A 17,500-nucleotide genomic window follows, 5' to 3' on the forward strand; every position below is an offset into this window, starting at 1 on the left:
CCAAACTATTACTCTTCCCCCCTACTTGCAAGGTCCCCTCACCACCTCTCACCATAATATCTAACAATGGTGCCATAATTTCCCCAGAACCTAGTACTAAACTACTGGAAGTGATCATCGACAACAACCTCAAGTTTGATGCTCACATAGAAAAAACTATTAAAACAGTTAAAAAATTAGGCTCTTTACACAGGATTAAACCATTCATAAACCCAAACTGTTATTGCCCGTACACATCTGCTATCGATCCTTCTTTATGCCTCATCCATCTTCGTAAACCTAAGCAAATCAAACCTCAATAAATTTACTAGGTGCTACAATAACATTGCTAGATTTGCCACAGGATCAGCTTATAGAACCCATCACTGCCTTAACCTTCAGTCGTTAGACTGGCTTGAACTACCCTATCAACTGCAATATAACCAACTAATAGTTGTTCACAAAATCCTCTACCAACCAGACAGTACACCCATACTGAAAAATATTATTACCCCCTACAGTAACCTAAAATCCCTTCGCTCTTCAAAAAAATTGCTAGTGCAAACTGTTAAAACCAACAATTCAGCTGGTGAATCACCATTCTCCAATTCTGCCGGTAAAAACTGGAACCTACTTCCTGATGAACTCACCACTGACCCCTCCTTATCCCAATTCAAAAAATCCCTTAGGAAATACCTAAAAATGCAGTGGCTTTGTTATTGTACAAACCCTGACTAACCCCCACTCAAACATAATTCATAAATGAGAACCTCCTTACAAGAATAAAACTCTGACTCTCTAACTGTTTACAATTCTGTGTATCACCCACCTACTGGAAAGATTTAAAGTTAACACTACACCATGTATGATAACCGCCTTAATATATGTGTTTTTCTTTTTCAGATGAAATCTTTAACTATTTCTTTCTCAGCTACTTGCTTCCAACCTTTGCTGTGTGTATGTGAGAAAAACAAATACCTGTGTGCACATATTGTTAAACAAATCTCAGTTTTGTGATAACTCACTGTAATAATTTCACTGTATTTACACTTGGTTTTGTACATTTGGAGCTTTTCTCCCCAGGCCTCTGCTGAAAATGGACCTGTATCCAGTCAGACTTTCCCGGTTAACAAATGTAAAATAAAATAAAAAAAGATATATATATATATATATATATATATATATATATATATATAGGAGCGCTGCAGAATCCTGAAAGCCCAAAATCCTGCAAACTCAAAATCCTGAAAACACACAGGATACCAACACTTACTATATTCCACTACAGGTACATACAGAAACATATTACCCTTCAACTATATGCAGTGGGGCAAGCCCCCCTGCACACCCACACCCCCTGCTACTTAAATATATCAACTCCGAGATTGCACTTCAGTACACTAAGTGCAATCTTGGAGTTGATATATTTAAGTAGCAGGGGGTGTGGGGGGCGCAGTCCAAGTGCAATCTCTGAGTTGATATATTTAAGTAACAGGGGGTGTGGGGGGTGCAGCCCTCCACATGGGGAGTGCAGGGGGGCTTGCTCCCTGCTTATACTTGTAGAACAGTAATATAGTTTGTGTTTTATTTCTTTCTGTTTGCACTTATGCTGGAATAAGTATCCTGTGTGTTTTCAGGATTTTGAATTTTCAGGATTTTGAACTTTTAGGATTTTGGTCTTTCAGGATTCTGTAGTGCTCCTATATATATATATATATATATATATATATATATATATATATATATATACACACACACACACACATTTAAGCATTGTATATTAATAAGATCAGATAATGGTAGTAGAAGTAGCGAACTTAAACACGTCGTAACTCAAAAAAAATAATAAAAAATATAATTTGAAATATTACATAGAATTACTAAGTATTCAAAAGTAACCCAGGCTGGTTAGACAGTCAGTCAGATTTTCGACTGTAAATAGACTGTCTACCCTGTTTGGATTGCTTACCTACGACTTCCCCGTGCACGTACATACTTCTCAATGTGTAGACACTGAAAATAGGTAGAAAGGCCTTTGAGAAAAGCAGCTACATCCAGCCAAAAATCTGGATATCTAATGAACATAAAATTCGAATACCAAATAGTACATAACTTTTCTGCTTCCAACAGGAATGTAGGATACAATTCAGAAACTCAAAAAAGTGGGCAAATGTTTGCACATTATCAGTAATCAGGCAACACAAAATCTATAGATTTGAATGAAAAGTATTGCAAAATTCTGCCACAGGAGGTCATTCATTTTTGCATTTGAAAAGGGATATGTATGTAGGATGTGTGTCCTCTTTCTTTACTTTAAATTACTGGTGCCAGTAGACAGCTTCAAAAATCATATGTGCAAAGGGGATTCAGAAAATTGTACGAAGGGGTACACCAAGCCTGAAAATAGGCACCTTCCAATAAAATAGGGACAGTCTGTGAAAAGAGAGTCAGAATTACTGATATTTAATTTGTATATTGAGTGTGCAACTGTAAAGATGACCCTCTTGGAGGCAGTCTGAGTTGCAGGACTGTATGTTTTCATGCTTAATTTATAATATTTTGCTGAACACCTCGAGAAACGAAGCTAACAGACCTTAAAAGATGTCTGAACAGTCTAAACTTTCTGCTTATAATATGGAAATGTTTTCAATGTAAACTACTTATATTCATACAAAAATATAGCGAAAGTCGAATTCATCAACTGTAAGCATGCCTTGAGTGCGTTAGGACTGGGGTCCGTTGCCGCCACTACATTAAACAACCGTAAACTCCTGCAAAATGAAAGGAGAAAAGCAACCTCAGGCAGAGCAGATGTGCAGCGGCTGTGCAGAGGATGCGGGAGCAGCGCTGCTGCCTGAAAGATGCAGGAGGGCACTTCCAGCTCCAGGAGATGTGCGCCGCTGTGGGGACGGAACCCGGGCCCTACAGGAATACCTGCGCTCTACACGGTGCCTCTCCGAAGGCTTCTGGTAGGATCTGCAGCCCTCCCACGTGACGGAGGGAAGCTTCAGCTGGGTGTTAAGTACCAAAAGCAAAACGACACGCATCCTTCGTACCAACTGAGTCCCTTCTGACAAACTCTTCGCGTTCAGGTATCGAATCCTGTACGGTTCTGAAGGGGGGGTTGGCTTTGCCGAGTAGGAGGAGCTGCCCCCTCCCTTTCTCACGTCCCTCCTCCTGCTGCCTAAGATGGGTCAGGGATGAGGGAGGGCGCCACATGGCCCGGACGGCCCCCTTTCGCAGCCCTGCTCTCCCCTGTGAATCCCACCTCTGCTCGCAGGGCCCGCAGCACAAAAGCAGCGCCTCTGATGGAGACAGACGCCACATCGCCGCCACCGCCAGTCAGCAGCTTATCTTCCGCCGACTCGGCGCACGATCCTTGGTAACGGGCGGGACCGAGGGAGGGAGTGGGGGGCGGATCGGGACAGGGACTGATTGGCGGGACCGGATCTAGGCTACTGGGCTGGGGAGAGAGTGCATCACCCAACATTGCATTGCATGGTTCTGTGGACTGCATGCTGTGTATTCAGACTGTTGTTATCCATGTGTGCTTGTACTGCTGATACCTGATTTACTGCAACATCCTTCTTCTTGTTTTGTTTCTGCTGTCCCTTCCCTGTTTGCAGCACTCCAGCTCCTGCCCGTCCCGGGTCCTCTTCACCTCTCCCTCTCTGTGCCCCGGAGCGGGTTGCTGCCTCGTCATCATGGCCGATGCCTGCTGTCCGCCTTTGTTTTGAGCCAGTTTCTCCGGTTTGTGCACCACCATTATGCCCAAGTTACCGGTGCGCCGGGCGCCCTCGCCTTCTGCGTGACCGCTTTTTCCTAAAAGGAACCCTGTAGCTCCCCACGGTCCTTGCCACAAGCCTCAGGTGAAGTTTGTCATTGCTGTGGTGACCCGCATCGCTGCATTCTGCCCTCCCGCACTCATTCAAACTTCATCTCTGCCTACGCCCCCTCCCGCATGCACCCCGCCACCTGGCACTCTTGCTGCTCTTCTCTTCGTTTTCTCATGTTGCAGATGCTGTCAAATTTCATTTCACCCTCACTGCTTCTGGCGTCATTCATTTTTTGTTTCTTTGTTTTTCAGTAAAATGTTCATCGGGGGACTGAGCTGGCAGACTACCCAGGGTGAGTGTTGGGAATTTGTTTTAGGGTACTTACAGTCATCCCAGTGTTTATTTCACAGTGGGCACTTAACTAAACTAGATGAAAATAACTTTAACAACGTGTTACACTTTGTCCTTGAGCAAATCTTCATAACTGGCCAGAGCAGCACTTTTATGAATGGTTTCAAATCTTTTTATATTGTAGCTTTGTTACAGGCTTTTTGAATGAATTAATTTAATTTTGAAGTACTTATGAAATAGATTTGATGTGATAGTTATGGAAGGTGAATAAAGAAGAGATGAACCCGTCAAAGCTGCAGGCTGTGTACTCCCAGCAGGCAGTTAAGCAGATTTCTTTTTTGTAGTGGTTGCTGGAGCTGAAAAGTGTGACTCCAGATTAGAAAAAATAATTGTGGGTGGGGGTTCATAGTTGAAGATTTGGGGTGCTATGTTTTCAGAGTTGTCAGCTGGAGTCAACCAGTTTTGTTCTTCACTGAGCATACATTGTTTTGTATGTTATGTATGTATTTATATATTTGTGGGCAGGTGTTATTCTTGGCATACTTTTTGAAAGTTCCCTGCTTTCTTTTTGTTTCAGAAGGTCTCAAGGAATATTTTAGCAAGTTTGGTGATGTGAAGGAGTGTATGGTGATGCGGGATCCTGTTACAAAACGCTCCAGGTAAATGGAAGATTTTTTTTTGTGCGTGTGTTTAAATTAGGTCTTTCCCTTCCCTCTTTCATGTCCCATTTCTGCTTTCTCCTATTAGTTCCTGATGGCTTTGTAATTATGATAGCTTCATAGTATGCCCTCTCTTGTTTGGCTCTGCGTAACTTTTGCTGTTTTTCTTGCAAGTAGCACCTTAATGTACTGTTTCTCATAACCATTTGTTTTTCTGACTTGAATGTAATGTAACCTCTCCTTACCTGCCTCCAGTTCTTGGCACGTATCTTGTAAAAAATATATTTTTAACTATTTTCCTCTTTTATTCTAGAGGTTTCGGTTTTGTTACTTTTACGGATCAGGCTGGAGTGGATAAAGTTTTGGCTCAGCCTCGCCATGAACTAGACTCCAAAACGGTGAGCCTTTCACAGTTGTGCAAGTTTTAAATTTTAAAACATTCAAGATTGTGTAACCACAGTTTTTTAGGTTTCAGAGAACATAAAATTCCAGTAGTTTGCAGTGTAGGATTGATGCTGTTTAAGAGAGTATCACAGGGAAGAGAGAGCTACAAAATGTTTCTTCTGTGATTTGTTTTGCCCCTTCCCCCATCCCAGCACCCTCAAAAGTTTCCTCATGCTGATAAAATGCGAGTTTCATTTGTACAGCTTGGAGACAGGTCTCAGAAACTTTCCGTGAGAGAGCTTTGAATCTGAAGGAGAAAAGGACTTTTTTTTTCGCTTCACGGTTTTATTGTCTGCCTTTGTGAGTGTATTAGATGTTTTGTGTTGGTAAAGAAGGAGCTCAAAGACTTTTCTCTTGGTGTTCATTGCCATGGTAACAAGAGGATGAGGGGCAGGAGTTCTTAAAGGGCCAGTGAGAGCCTGCCGCAGAGTGCTGGATGAATTACAGAGCCCTGTGGACGTAGTAGTCTGTTTATGTTAATAAGACTATGGAGCGAATCGAGGGCACCTCCCATGAAAGCTGGAATAGGGTTATTCTTTTATTAATACATGTCTTGAAATCTGGGTCATTGTGTTTAAGAAGACGTGTAAATGTGTCAGGTTGTTGAGGACATGAAGGATTTGTATAAACTTTATGTATGTATTGACTCATTTAATTACTTATCTTTTTCAATTCTCCAATACTGTGTTTGGCCTATAGTGGAATAGTTGGCTGTGATGAGCTATAGAGAGCTGCAGAGTGTGTGGAAAATGCTGTTTCCAGAGCCCAACAAAGTGCACCTACACAACACCTGTTGGATGGTGGCCCTAACCCACACTTCTAGTGAGTTTTGCAGTATAAGGGAACTGAATGGGAGGTCTGGTCCCAGTTTTGTAGAGACAGGCTTGTGCCGCTCAGGTGACTGAGGCATGCACACAGTGGTTGTGGAGAGGAACTTTCATTGCCTTTTCTGGGATCCTTTCTTATGCTGTCCCTCCTATCCCCATAGTGTTTTCAGAAACACCAAAAAACTAGCTTCTGGGTGGGAATTTCTGGGAAAGGTACAATTTTTGTACCGTAAGCCTGTACACGTGCATATGAGTGTGCTGTGTTTTGACACATATGAATATGGTGGTTCATAACCAAGTCATTACTGAAACTTGATGCAACTAAAAAAGACCATCGGTTGGGTTGCATTCATTATTTTACACCCGATTTTAAAGAATATTTTGAAAATGTGTGTATTTCCAAAAAAAAAAATCTTTGCGATATGATAAGTATCTATCCAAAGGCTGCATGCCAATTAGAGGTTTATGTAATATCTTTACATTTTCAGAAAGAACTTGCTGCTGCCTGTAAGGGAACGGGGAGTAAAGTGGGTAATCCTTTTGTTTGATTTGCTTGGCAGGTTTGGAGGATCAGGTATATTCTGTGGTAAATGGTACCGAGATTGTTTAGAGAACGCAGTTCTTGTTGAATGTTTCCTAGTTTAAAATTTAAGTAACATGATGAGTTTGATTTTTTTTTTTTTCCAAAAATAAAAGTCTGAAAAGTGTTCCGAGTGTGTCTGTGGCTTTTGAAGTGTTTCATGCTCAGACACTTGTAGCATGTAAGTGTTCCGAGTGTGTCTGTGGCTTTTGAAGTGTTTCATGCTCAGACACTTGTAGCATGTGCCACAGTCGAAGGAAGGAGGCCGGGGACTGTATTTATTGGACATCAGTGCTGCTGTCTTGTTTGGTAATCATGGTTTTGTAAGTTTACAACTCTGGGAGAGGAAGATACAGAACTAGGGATCTGAACAAAAATTGGTCTGACATAAAGTCTCTGTTTTTGGCTTGTGTTGTTCAAGACACATCTGTACATCAGGGTCAGTAACTAAGCACTTATTTGCTGTAGTATATGCTGCTTTGTTTTCTGTTTATGGTTTGTTATAGTACAGAATTTCAAAAGACAGATGAGATTTAAAAATGTTCATTTAATTGGTGTGTAATGTGTGTCAGTATGTATGCATCACCCTCGGATCATAAGAAGAACAGACTGGAGTATTGGTCCATTTCCTATGGTTTGTTAGTAAAGCGTTTTTTCTTTATCAAGTGTAATGTATGTTTTTCTTTATCTCTGTAATCAGTTGAAGTCCTTGTGAGAGAGAGAGCTTGTTGAATTTAGTTTTGACTGCTGCATCTTGTCCCCCCCCCCTTTTCTTTGCTGGGGACGTGCAACGACTGTTGCTGTAAATGTTACTGCATCCTTTTCTAGTCTCTGTGCCTTCCCACTGTTGAAAGGGATCCCTTATTGAACTTAAGAAGCCATTCACATTTGCTGACGTACTGCTGATGCTGTGTTTTGTTGGTTGCCATTTCAAACCATGGATTGATTACTTTGAACCAAAGGAAAAGAAGTTAAAAGTTTGCCAGTTTGTCCATTGGATGAAAAAATACCCAATGTTTATTTTATTTTCATTTTTGATGTAGCATAGATAAACTGTAACACAGGCATTGACTTAAAAATGAGAATGTCCTTTCACTGGTGAAGGTATGTGCCCCCCCCCTTGTTTCACCATTCACGTGGAAGGCACTGGACCTGTGCATGGTATAGTGTAACGATTAAAATGGTGTTTATAAATTGTTTCATGGTGGATATTTCCCAGAGTTGAGTAGTGGAGTTTGAAGCAGCATTGAATGCTTTTTGTTTTTTTCTTTCCCTCGGTCTTCCATTTGAGAGATGACCCGAGCTTCTCCAGGCTGCAGTGTTAAGGTGTCACGACGGCACTGCTTGTATCATCGAGCTTTCATTACCTCCACAGCTTCCAGTTATCCTGGGGTAATATTGCAGGATCTCTGCTGCCCATGGGAGTCTTCTTTTGTTAGACACTTTGTGCCCCCCCCCTTTTCTGACCTGGTATTCTTTGGAACAGTTGGATACAGATGCCGGTGTGTGTTATGGATAGCATAGCATATGAGAGCTTCTCTTTGGGCAGTAGAAAAGCACAGGTGTTTGAGTGCCTTTACATTTACTGGCTTGGTTAGCCTAATGCATCAAGGGCATTGGGTGCCCCATAATACTTAAAAGACTTTGTAGAACACATAAGTATGCTGTTTGCTTTTTGTAGCACAGGATTTTGTGGCACTATTTCAGCGGTTTGGATGGAGCCGCTGCCTGGGAATTGTACTTGCTGCAGTGTGTTTTCTTCGAGGAGTAGAACTGACGTAAGAGTGGTTACAAAAGTTTCACCATTGCATACTGGGATTGTTTGATAGGTGGGTTAAAGAAGAAAAGAGTGTAGCTTTACCTTGTATTTGGTAATGCTTGGGAGTTAATAGTTCACCTTAAGGCTTGACCACCTTTGTGTTGGAAATGGACTTGGAAGGCGACTCCAAAATGTGAAAGAGTTTGTCCATTAAAATAAATGTACTAACATGTATGCTGGTTGTATTATACACCTATATTTTAAAAGTTTGCATTTATGCTTGTATTTTAAATGTTTACACACTATTTGTACACTAATCTACAACTATTAAGTGCGAATGTGTACACATGTATACTGTCCATATTTGTGCAGAATGTCCAGATTTGTGATTCATAGTTTTGATCGGTTTCTCATAATTTTTTTTTCCCCTGACATCATTCAGGACTGAAGACAATGCGTAATGGCACACACTTACATTTCAGACTTTTATTTTATGTGTTTGACATTTGTTTACCGGGATAGTCCAATTGGGTTAATCCATTTTCTGCAGAGGCCAGAGCAGAAAAACTCCACACTGACATAATACAAAATAACAAAGTTATTAGAACAACATATTAAAGTGAAAAATTCACAGCTTAGTGTGAAGTTTTATGTACAGAGTGCAAATATTTGGCAGAGATAAGTTGAAAAAAAATAATTGTCAATATAATTTACGATCTACAGTTCACAGAGCTGACATTGCTACATAAGAGTACACAGTTTGAGCAGATATGACTAGGTAACATACCTAGGCAAAATTTATATTTGTCCTTTATCTAACAGTTTGGCTATGTTTGGAGAGAAGGGACTAGTTTGTCGGGTCGGGGGCTAGTTCAGCCAGGGGTAGGGCATTATATTTCAGAAAATGCAATGTCTGTTTTAGCAGCTTTCTCAGTTTATATGAGCAATATTTAAAATACGTCCATAATTTTGGGCCTTTGCCCCCCCAATTATTTTTGCCTTTGTCCAGATTTCTTGCACTTGGAGGTTGAGAGATATGCATCCATATATGGCTGCTGGATTATATAAGTATTTTACATGCATGAAGAGTGCTGAAATATATGGGTGCAATCAAAGACTGAATACTCATTTTGTTTGTGTGTGTGTGTGTGTGTGTGTGTGTGTGTGTGTGTGTGTGTGTGTGTGTGTGTGTGTGTAAGTAAAATGTAAAAGCATATTCATAGGGAGAGAGATTATTACCTTATGAAAAGTGAATGCTCATAAAAGCGAAAGACCAAAAAAACAGAATATTTTAGATCAAGTCACAAAGCAATGAAGAAAACAAAACACTTTGGGGGAGAGGGGACTGCTCTGTAGTCCCCCCCCCCCCTGCTAATTACATAACCGTGGGGAAAGGGCAGACTCCCAGTCCCTGCTGTACCGGAATCTCTCGCACAGAGCAGCCAGCCAAGCAAAGGACAAAGAATGTTCACTCCTCTGAATTTTCGATATTTCAGACTGTGGCATTATTTATAAATGCAACTGGGCTATGAGTGGCTGCTGATTTATTGCTGAATAAATGGAGTAGCAGAGCAGGAATACGTAGGAAAATAAGTGGCCAAAGATGGAGCAGGATAGTGTTCAGAGCAGGAGTACGTAGGAAAATAAATGGCCAACGGTTGAGCAGGATAGTGTTCAGAGCAGGAGTACGTAGGAAAATAAATGGCCAACAATGGAGCAGGATAGTGTTCAGAGCAGGAGTACGTAGGAAAATAAATGGCCAACGATGGAGCAGGATAGTGTTTAAGGGCTGTGGAATGGATAGATCTTGTGTAATGCTTTTGTAGTGCCACGTGTGAAGGCCGTCTTGTGTGATACTGCGGGAGAAAAGGTTTAGTAACCTAATGTGTAGGGTTAGGGTTAGCACATATTCAAGCGTAGGGTAGGAAACCCCCCTGAATTATTTATATCTGCTAACCCAAACCCTGCATCTATCCCTGTCCCTTATCCCAACCCTACACATCACGTTGCTAAATGTTTTTCTCTAACAGTGCTATTATTCACAGTGTCTGCTCTGCATTTAGTGGCTGATGGGTTTTTTAGTAGTAGATAAGTGTTCATTGTCCACAAAACGCAGAGTATTACTAACTGCTCATTTACTGTTTTCTGTTCACTTATTTGACCTTTGCTGCTTTGTATGTAGTCAATATTTTCTGACGTGTGTGTGTGTGTGTGTGTGTGTGTGTGTGTGTGTGTGTGTGTGTGTGTGTGTATGTATGTATGTTCTTCTTTCGGCTTTTCCCAGTTAGGGGTCGCCACAGCGGAACTCTGGTCCGCTAATGATTGGCAGTAGATTTTTATGGTGCCGAGGTGCCAGCTCGACGCCCAACCTTCAACGAAGGCACGCCCATTCATGCATGTCTTTCGAACGCCACTCTACCGCGGGGAGGACATGCAGACTCCACACAGAAGGCGCTCCAGCCGAGAATCAAACGGGAGAACCTCTTGCTGTGAGGCAACAACGCTACCGCTGCACCACCGCGTATATATATAGTTATATATATGTGTGTGTGTGTGTGTGTGTGTGTGTGTGTGTGTGTGTATGTATGTATATATTATATACAGAAAATAAATATATAAAATAAATATATATATATATATATATACATATAATTTACAGAATATATATATATATATATATATATATATATATATATATATATACATATAATTTACAGAATATATATATAGCCATTATGTAAATGTTTGAGTGTAAACAAAAAGAGAGAGTTAAATTTGCATAGTCCTCAATATGTGTATCTTAATTCTGTTTGGTTTCCTTGAATTATTAGAATTCTGTTTATGGGAGTCGTAGAACTGTTCTTTTGGATAGTTGTGGTGTTTATTGCATTGCTTTCTTTGAAATGTACCAGTCCTTTTAAATGATACTACCTGAAGGTGTGAATTTTGCTTTTTCATATATTTGCCACTTAAGGACGAATGCTTGTTTCCTTGAAGATATTGAATGTACAGTACAAAAATCCTGTCTTGAATTGATATATATCCAATATATAGCTGTGTGTATGTATGTGTGTATATATATATATATATATATATATATATATATATATATCAATGCAGGAGTGAAGTGCGCGTGTTAAAATTACTTCATGGTTATATTTAGCTGAATGGTAGTATTTTTATCTCTGACTTGGATTTACTGTTTGAACTTTCTTGATTCAATATGTTGTTTGTTTTTTTTTTTGTTTTTTTTTTTGAAAATTAATAGATTTCATCTTGTGGTGTTTTTACGTGTATTAAGCACTTCTATATGTAACCAAAATTGTGTTCAGTATAAATCTTTTTTTGTGTTGAGATATTTGGCTACTAGGTTAAATTGGCTGGACTTCTGGCCGGTTTCATCCTTGACTCGGACACTGATTAAGTACTTTTTTTTTTTTGCCGTTTCAAAACGGATGGTAGAGTTTCAGTATGATGTGCTGTATATTACGAAAGGGCACTGAGACTAGTAGGTACAAGTAATGCACTGAATCATCAAAATGGAAGCATGAGAGAGACCTTGTAGAAGCATTTTAATATACTTAACACATTTGTGAAAATAACACTTTATGAAACTGAAATTGCAAAAAAGTCAGTGGATAGAGTGTTCTGCTGGTTTAGCTGGCTTTTGGTTTAAGGGCAAGAAGTGTAGCTGTGTATACTTTGGAGCCTTTTATAACTTTATAAAGTATTCAGAAGTTTCTGTTTAAATGTTGGGTGATTGTGCAGTACCCGCTGCAATATTTTCCAAAGCCTGTTGTCATGGTGATGTCGTGTTGAGTAGTACAGCATCTTTGTTTTGAGAATAAAGGTTATTGTGAGCGACCTTTGACTGGCCACCATGTGGACAAACAGTGTCCACTAAGAATATGGATAATGGTGTAGTATAGTTGAATTGTTTAAGGTCAACTGGAAATGTAATGTTCTGTTATGAAAGTGAGTGAGAACAGCAGTCCTCCCTTGACTCGATCAGTGAAATAAGTTGTCATACTTGTGTTTACACTCTGACGGCAGATCTAGTGCAGTTACTAGCAGGCAGATCTAGTGCAGTTAATAGCAGACGGTAATACCACTAGGCTAGGGTTATATTTTTAGCTAGACATTGTGAGCAGCCTACAGTGACAGAAACTTCATTGCATTTGTTTTGCTTTTTAGTGGTTTTGATTTTGTTTTTGTTGTGTGAGTGATAGCAAAAGAAAGAGATGGACTCGTGTGTGTTTTACACACATGCCAGTATACAAGTACTGGCTGAATCGCTTCTAATGTATGTCTTGCAGCTTTTTACAGCTTGTAAAATAGCATGTATTGTAGTTGATCATCTCGTTGTGTGCGTACACCATAGTTTTACATCCTCAGAAATGGTATATAGAGTTTGATGTTTTTGTAGAAGCATTCTGAAAGAACTGATGCCTTGGGTCATTATGGTTGTGGTAGGAACTTGAGGGTACTGACATATTGGATCAGAATGGTTGTGGCCCTGCACAAAGCTGTGGGGAGCAGCTGATGTAGTTTAGAATGATTGTGGCCCTGCTTGGAGCCGAGAGAACTAATGTCTTAGGTCAGGATGGTTGTGGTCCTGCACAAAACTGTGAGAGCATATGTTTCAGTCTGGAATGACTGTGGCCCTGCATAGACATGGGGAAATGTTGATGCTTTGGGTCAGAATAGTTGTGAATCCGTGCAACTCTGTAGTTATGATTTGGATTTCAGTCAAATTGATTTGCTTTTTCATCTAGATTGAGATTTGGTCTGGTGTGGTGACAAGAAGTAAACCTGTAGGATTCCAGATGTCCATCTTGTTAATTTTTGAGGTGGGGTCCTTATTAAATGCAGTGACATGGACCATTTTAAGTTGTATTCATTGTTTGTGATCTATCAGCCTGTAGTGGATTGTAGTCACTGCAGACATTATTGTGACCTCTGAGTGGGCTCTGTGTTTTTTTGTTGTTTGTTAGCATGCATAAAGAATAAATTGTATTGCATACAGTGGGATATGTACTGCATTAATGTATTTCTGAGGCCTACATGTGTGTGTGCATGTGATTTTGAGGTTTTGTCTATATTTTTGGCCATTTATTGCTATGCCGTCAGGTGGTTAGAATATTGACTCTAGATGACACCCCGACCCCATGTGTAAAATGAGCAAGAGGGATTGTGGAATGACAGATTTGCCATGCTGGGAAGGTTCACATTGTTAAAAATGGAAATCAATGTTTTTATTAACAGTAGTAGTGTTAATTTTGGGTGTAGTCTAAAGGCATCTGACTTAAAACGGAGCTGTGTACCCCCACTTTTAGACCTTGTTTATGCCAAGTGCAGTGATACATTGATCTTTTTCAGCCATGACCCTGGAAGTGGCCAGTAATGTTAATGACTGTATGGAAAATATGTAAAACACTGACCTGTTCATGTCTTATTACCAAGTGGAGTAAGCAGACCTGCATTTAAAGTAGTTAAAACAAAATACTGGGTGGGTTGATGTCAACTAAAAAGGGAGCAAGTTTCACTACTAGACAGTTTCAATCTAGTTTTAAGGTGCAGAGGGTAGCATCATAGCATGTACTTTAATCACGGCTAGACAAGAGATTAGAATGTGCATCTTTTGTCTAGCTAGTATCTTTTTGAAGTTGCTTTTAATGTGGCTCATTTGTGGCAGTGGAGGTGTAGTAGGGGGTTACTTGTTTGTGTGTTGTGGCATTGCAGTTTTGTTTACAAATAATTAAAGATTATTTGCTCTCCTTTCACTCCCTCACCGGTGCTTTTCTGATGTAAACAGTCTTGTATTTAAAGATGGATGACGCTAATCGATTGAGTGATGGTATTTTCTTTTAAGATGTTTTGCCTTTGCGCATTCACTGTTTGTTTTGTTCTGGTTCTCTGGTACCTCAGAGTAAGAGTCGAAGTACACACGTTATGCCCTTAATTTCCTGTAATTTGCTAATGATTCTGTGAAAAGGACTGCACTTGCTCCATTGTTATATTAAAGAAAATGACTGATGTATTTCTGTTGTTATTTCTGGCTGGTAATTTTCTGTGTTGTCAGATTAAAAAGGTTCATCGTGGTATTAGTTCAGTGATCTTAATGATTGTTCTTAGCATATCATACAGATTTGGTGCATAGCTTTTGCGTAATAAAAAACCCAACCTTCTGCAGTGAACAGGTGTGGCATGTCATGAAAAGACGCACCAAAGGACACATGAAGCCTGTTGCCGTTGTGTATGTTATGTTTTGCTGTGGTAATTTCCCAGTACAGTGGGTTGCCCATGTCTAGCCTTCAGGAATGTGTAGTACTTGTTACAGCTACAGTTAGTAGTGGGAAGTACTTTTGGTGTTTAATGGCAGTTCTTGTATTGTGGGCCAAAAACCGAGCTGTTACTGTTTATCTTCAAAACTTTGAATATTGCAGGTTAGCAGGTCAACTCTCATCATGAGAAAAATGTTCTTTTCTGTACTAAACATCATAGTATAGGGAAAAAAATAAAAATATTGCCCTTGCATAAAAATGTACCCTCTAAGAAGGTGACTGACGTGTCGAATCTCGTTGGCAAGACAAGTGTGTATGTGGGGTATGTAATATATATATATATAATATATATATATAATATGGCTATGACTGAAGGAAATCTGGGAACTATCTTGTATCCGTGTCCACACGTCCTCAGTAGCTGTATAAATAAAGTTCTAGAACGTACACATTTAGAAATGGTTGCAGCTAATGGTAAATTAAATAAATGAATAGGGGAAGTAAAGTGGGCTGCCACCTTCTAAAACGACCAGTTGAAATTAAAGCATTACGTCGAAAGAGGTAAGTGCTCTATTCCGAAACAAAAGACTTTCTGAAAGAAAAAAATTGTGCTGTTCCTGTGCTGTGTTTCTGTTTTAAGCTGCATCCCAGAAAATCAAGGTAGTCCCAACAATGCAGTTGGTTAATCTTTTAACCATAAACCAGCCCTTAGAATTTCTGCAAATGGTGTACTTTCAACATTTGTAAGTAATGGATTGGAGCAGCATTGCGAACAGTCCATTTGTAACTTTTTTGACCCTACAAGAGCATCATATCAAGGTACCTCACAATTTCCCCAAACAAAGAATTTAATATTTCTGCCAAAGTTTATAGACAGCCCATTTGCAAAAGATAATCTTCAGAAGTTTGGATATAAACATTTACTCTCCGGTAAAAAAAATCTTATTAAAATACCTCTGTTTGTCCTAACAAGCCTTACAATTTGTATAATTCTGCCAAAGTTACAGCTGCGCGGTATTTTATGGAAGTCTGTAAACTACCAGCAACACCTCTTAACCTCAAAGCCCTGCATACAGTGTGTGCAGTAAGTGAGGACAGGAAGGTGCAGCTTTGGGTACAAGAAAGAACTTTAAAAAAAAAAATGGCCATTTGCATGTCACCAGGAAAATGGTACACAAAGACTAAAATGATCAGTACTTGGCACTGTTAACTCTACCTGAATGTTCATTGTGGCACAAAAATTTCTAAACCATTAGTTTTCCTCCAGCAACTGGTTCAAGTCAGACAGCAGTACTTATTTGACACCCAGTGAAGTAAGACTCTTCTAATCAGAATGCTAGTACAGATTTCTCTTCCAGTGTTCACAGATGCATAAATTGAGTCCTGTATTGGAATGAGAAACCATCCTTTTCTAATTTCTAGTAATTGTAAAACATCGTAAGCATAGTAAAATAGGGGAAACGTAGATCCATATAAAATGGCCTTGTACAAACTGGCAGCTGCAATACAGCACTGCAGTCTACACACTGACTGGACTACACGATTAAAAGATGCTGTTGGACATACAAATTGTATGATAAGTGGTAAACATCACTGATGTCCTACAAGAATAACCATATACCTCATAGTGACAGTCTTGGTTATATCAGCCTAAGACCTGTATTTTTTTTACACGCATTTTTTAAAAAAAATCTAATATTAACTCAAAATTGTTTCCAAAAATCTAGTTGCATAGCTCTCAACTGCTTGCAGCTTAGAGCCAGGTAGCAGTGGAAACAAGAATGCTGTTCTGATGGTATAGTCTAGGAAGCCTATTTCTGATTGGTTTAGTGCCATTTTGTAGCTGAACCAATGAGATTACAGAGATCAGTTGTCACTGGAAGCAGAGCATTTGGCTTTAAATTGGAGCTTTCTGTGAAAAGCTTGAGTGGTTGAGAGGTAGGCCTCCATCTTAATAGGGAGATTGAAGGCAGCAGTAGTGTGACACGACATATATTTCAGAAATGCTAAGGACTGTACTATATAGCTGCTTATGAGTAGTGACTCATGAAAGGGTGTAAAGTATTGACTGACATGTTTTCATTGTTAAGTAGGAAATAGTTTGTAGTGTGAAACAAGTAATGACTGGGTTAAATTGCAGCCAGATTGCCCATTCCAAGTTTAGGAATCCATGGCCAGTTTCACTAAATGGCTGAAGATTAAGAACACCAAAGCTTTATTAAGCTAGCTAATTCTAGTGATGGGTGCAGAGCTAACATGAGAGGAGGGGTTTATTGGGAAGACACTATAAGATAACCATAGCAACATATGACTGGTTGAGTACCCATCATAAGGATCATTGCAGGATTGTATTGTATGAAATGGGTGAAGGAGGACATCTGTCCCCTGGCATGTGCCATGGCAGTGAGGGCCCAGTCATAAAAGACTGTACTTCCTGCTCAGATGCCTGGCATAAAGGTCTCTGCTATGAGGTGTCTGTAATTTGATATCTGTTAATGGTATGCAGGTACAATTTCACTGTGTAGCCATGTAAACTGGAACATCTCCTTGTGCTCCATTCCCCACCACGATACCCACATTGAAGTGACTTAGTTGGTTTAATTTTGCTTGGGTGGTTTCTTGATCTTGGCAGTGCTTAGTACAAACATGTCCTTCGTGGTTCACTGTTGCAGTCATCACTGTAGGGTTCTTCCTGCCAGCAGCAGCCCCCCATCAGCCAGAATCCCAAACTCTGGATCGGGCGCCAGCTGAGTTCGTATTTATCCTGACGTCAGTGCGTCATTATTGATTTAGTGATTATTCTTTTCCTCTTTATGAGGATTCTGATGCTGAAGATTCCTC

The 17,500-nt window shown here is 39.9% G+C and overlaps 1 protein-coding gene across 8 annotated transcripts in view; it reads left to right on the forward strand.

The window, feature by feature from the left end:
- The first annotated feature begins 3,048 nt into the window (after positions 1 to 3,048).
- MSI1 (musashi RNA binding protein 1) overlaps positions 3,049 to 17,500 on the forward strand; it is a 755,253-nt gene continuing 740,801 nt past the window's right edge. For 3 of the 8 annotated variants that reach the window (XM_044068886.1, XM_044068888.1, XM_044068891.1), the window contains exons 1-4: positions 3,186 to 3,361; positions 4,067 to 4,107; positions 4,684 to 4,765; positions 5,079 to 5,163. In XM_044068886.1, coding sequence (XP_043924821.1) covers positions 3,288 to 3,361; positions 4,067 to 4,107; positions 4,684 to 4,765; positions 5,079 to 5,163 — 282 coding nt within the window. In that variant the 5' untranslated portion in view covers positions 3,186 to 3,287. Of the gene's footprint in view, positions 3,072 to 3,180; positions 3,362 to 3,425; positions 3,849 to 4,066; positions 4,108 to 4,683; positions 4,766 to 5,078; positions 5,164 to 17,500 lie in introns of those variants that run through there. The other 5 variants (XM_044068892.1, XM_044068894.1, XM_044068889.1 and 2 more) reach the window with 5 other exon arrangements.

Source organism: Protopterus annectens, chromosome 4.part0 (genome assembly GCF_019279795.1).
Source record: "Protopterus annectens isolate FY-2018-M chromosome 4.part0, PAN1.0, whole genome shotgun sequence".
Taxonomy (NCBI): Eukaryota; Metazoa; Chordata; order Ceratodontiformes; family Protopteridae; genus Protopterus; species Protopterus annectens.